This window comes from Penaeus monodon, chromosome 22 (assembly GCF_015228065.2).
Source record: "Penaeus monodon isolate SGIC_2016 chromosome 22, NSTDA_Pmon_1, whole genome shotgun sequence".
In the NCBI taxonomy this organism is placed as follows: Eukaryota; Metazoa; Arthropoda; class Malacostraca; order Decapoda; family Penaeidae; genus Penaeus; species Penaeus monodon.
In genome coordinates, this window is record NC_051407.1 from 25,926,441 (window position 1) to 25,926,820 (window position 380).

General features: G+C 46.8%; 1 protein-coding gene across 1 annotated transcript in view; it reads left to right on the forward strand.

The window, feature by feature from the left end:
• The first annotated feature begins 233 nt into the window (after window positions 1-233).
• LOC119587380 (uncharacterized protein DDB_G0271670-like) overlaps window positions 234-380 on the forward strand; it is a 7,504-nt gene continuing 7,357 nt past the window's right edge. The window contains exon 1 of the mRNA XM_037936124.1: window positions 234-286. Coding sequence (XP_037792052.1) covers window position 286 — 1 coding nt within the window. The 5' untranslated portion in view covers window positions 234-285. The remainder of the gene's footprint in view (window positions 287-380) is intronic.

A 380-nucleotide genomic window follows, 5' to 3' on the forward strand; every position in this document is an offset into this window, starting at 1 on the left:
GAAAGCTTTACTCCATTCAAATGTTTCGCCAGCCTGCCTCCGCGTTCCTAAGATACCGTCTGAGGATTGGCTCCCTGACAAACGTTTACCTGGAGCGCGATTTCTGATAAGCAGGCCTCGCAGCGTTCGTCGAATCGTTGTGAAATCCGGTCGGTAGCCTGGAGTTCTTGCAAGGCACCTGCTCGACTTGTATATAAAGGTCATTAAGCCTCGTTCTTCGCACTTGGTCTCGGGCTGTCGATCCGTTTAGGCCTCTGTTGTGTCCTGGAATTGAGTCTGTCCAAAAGTAAGGCTCAGGAGAGTGATAGGTGGTTCGCTTGAACGTTTTTCGATTTTTCTTTTTCTTGATTTGATCTTAATGTAAAATAATTTTAGTGCGA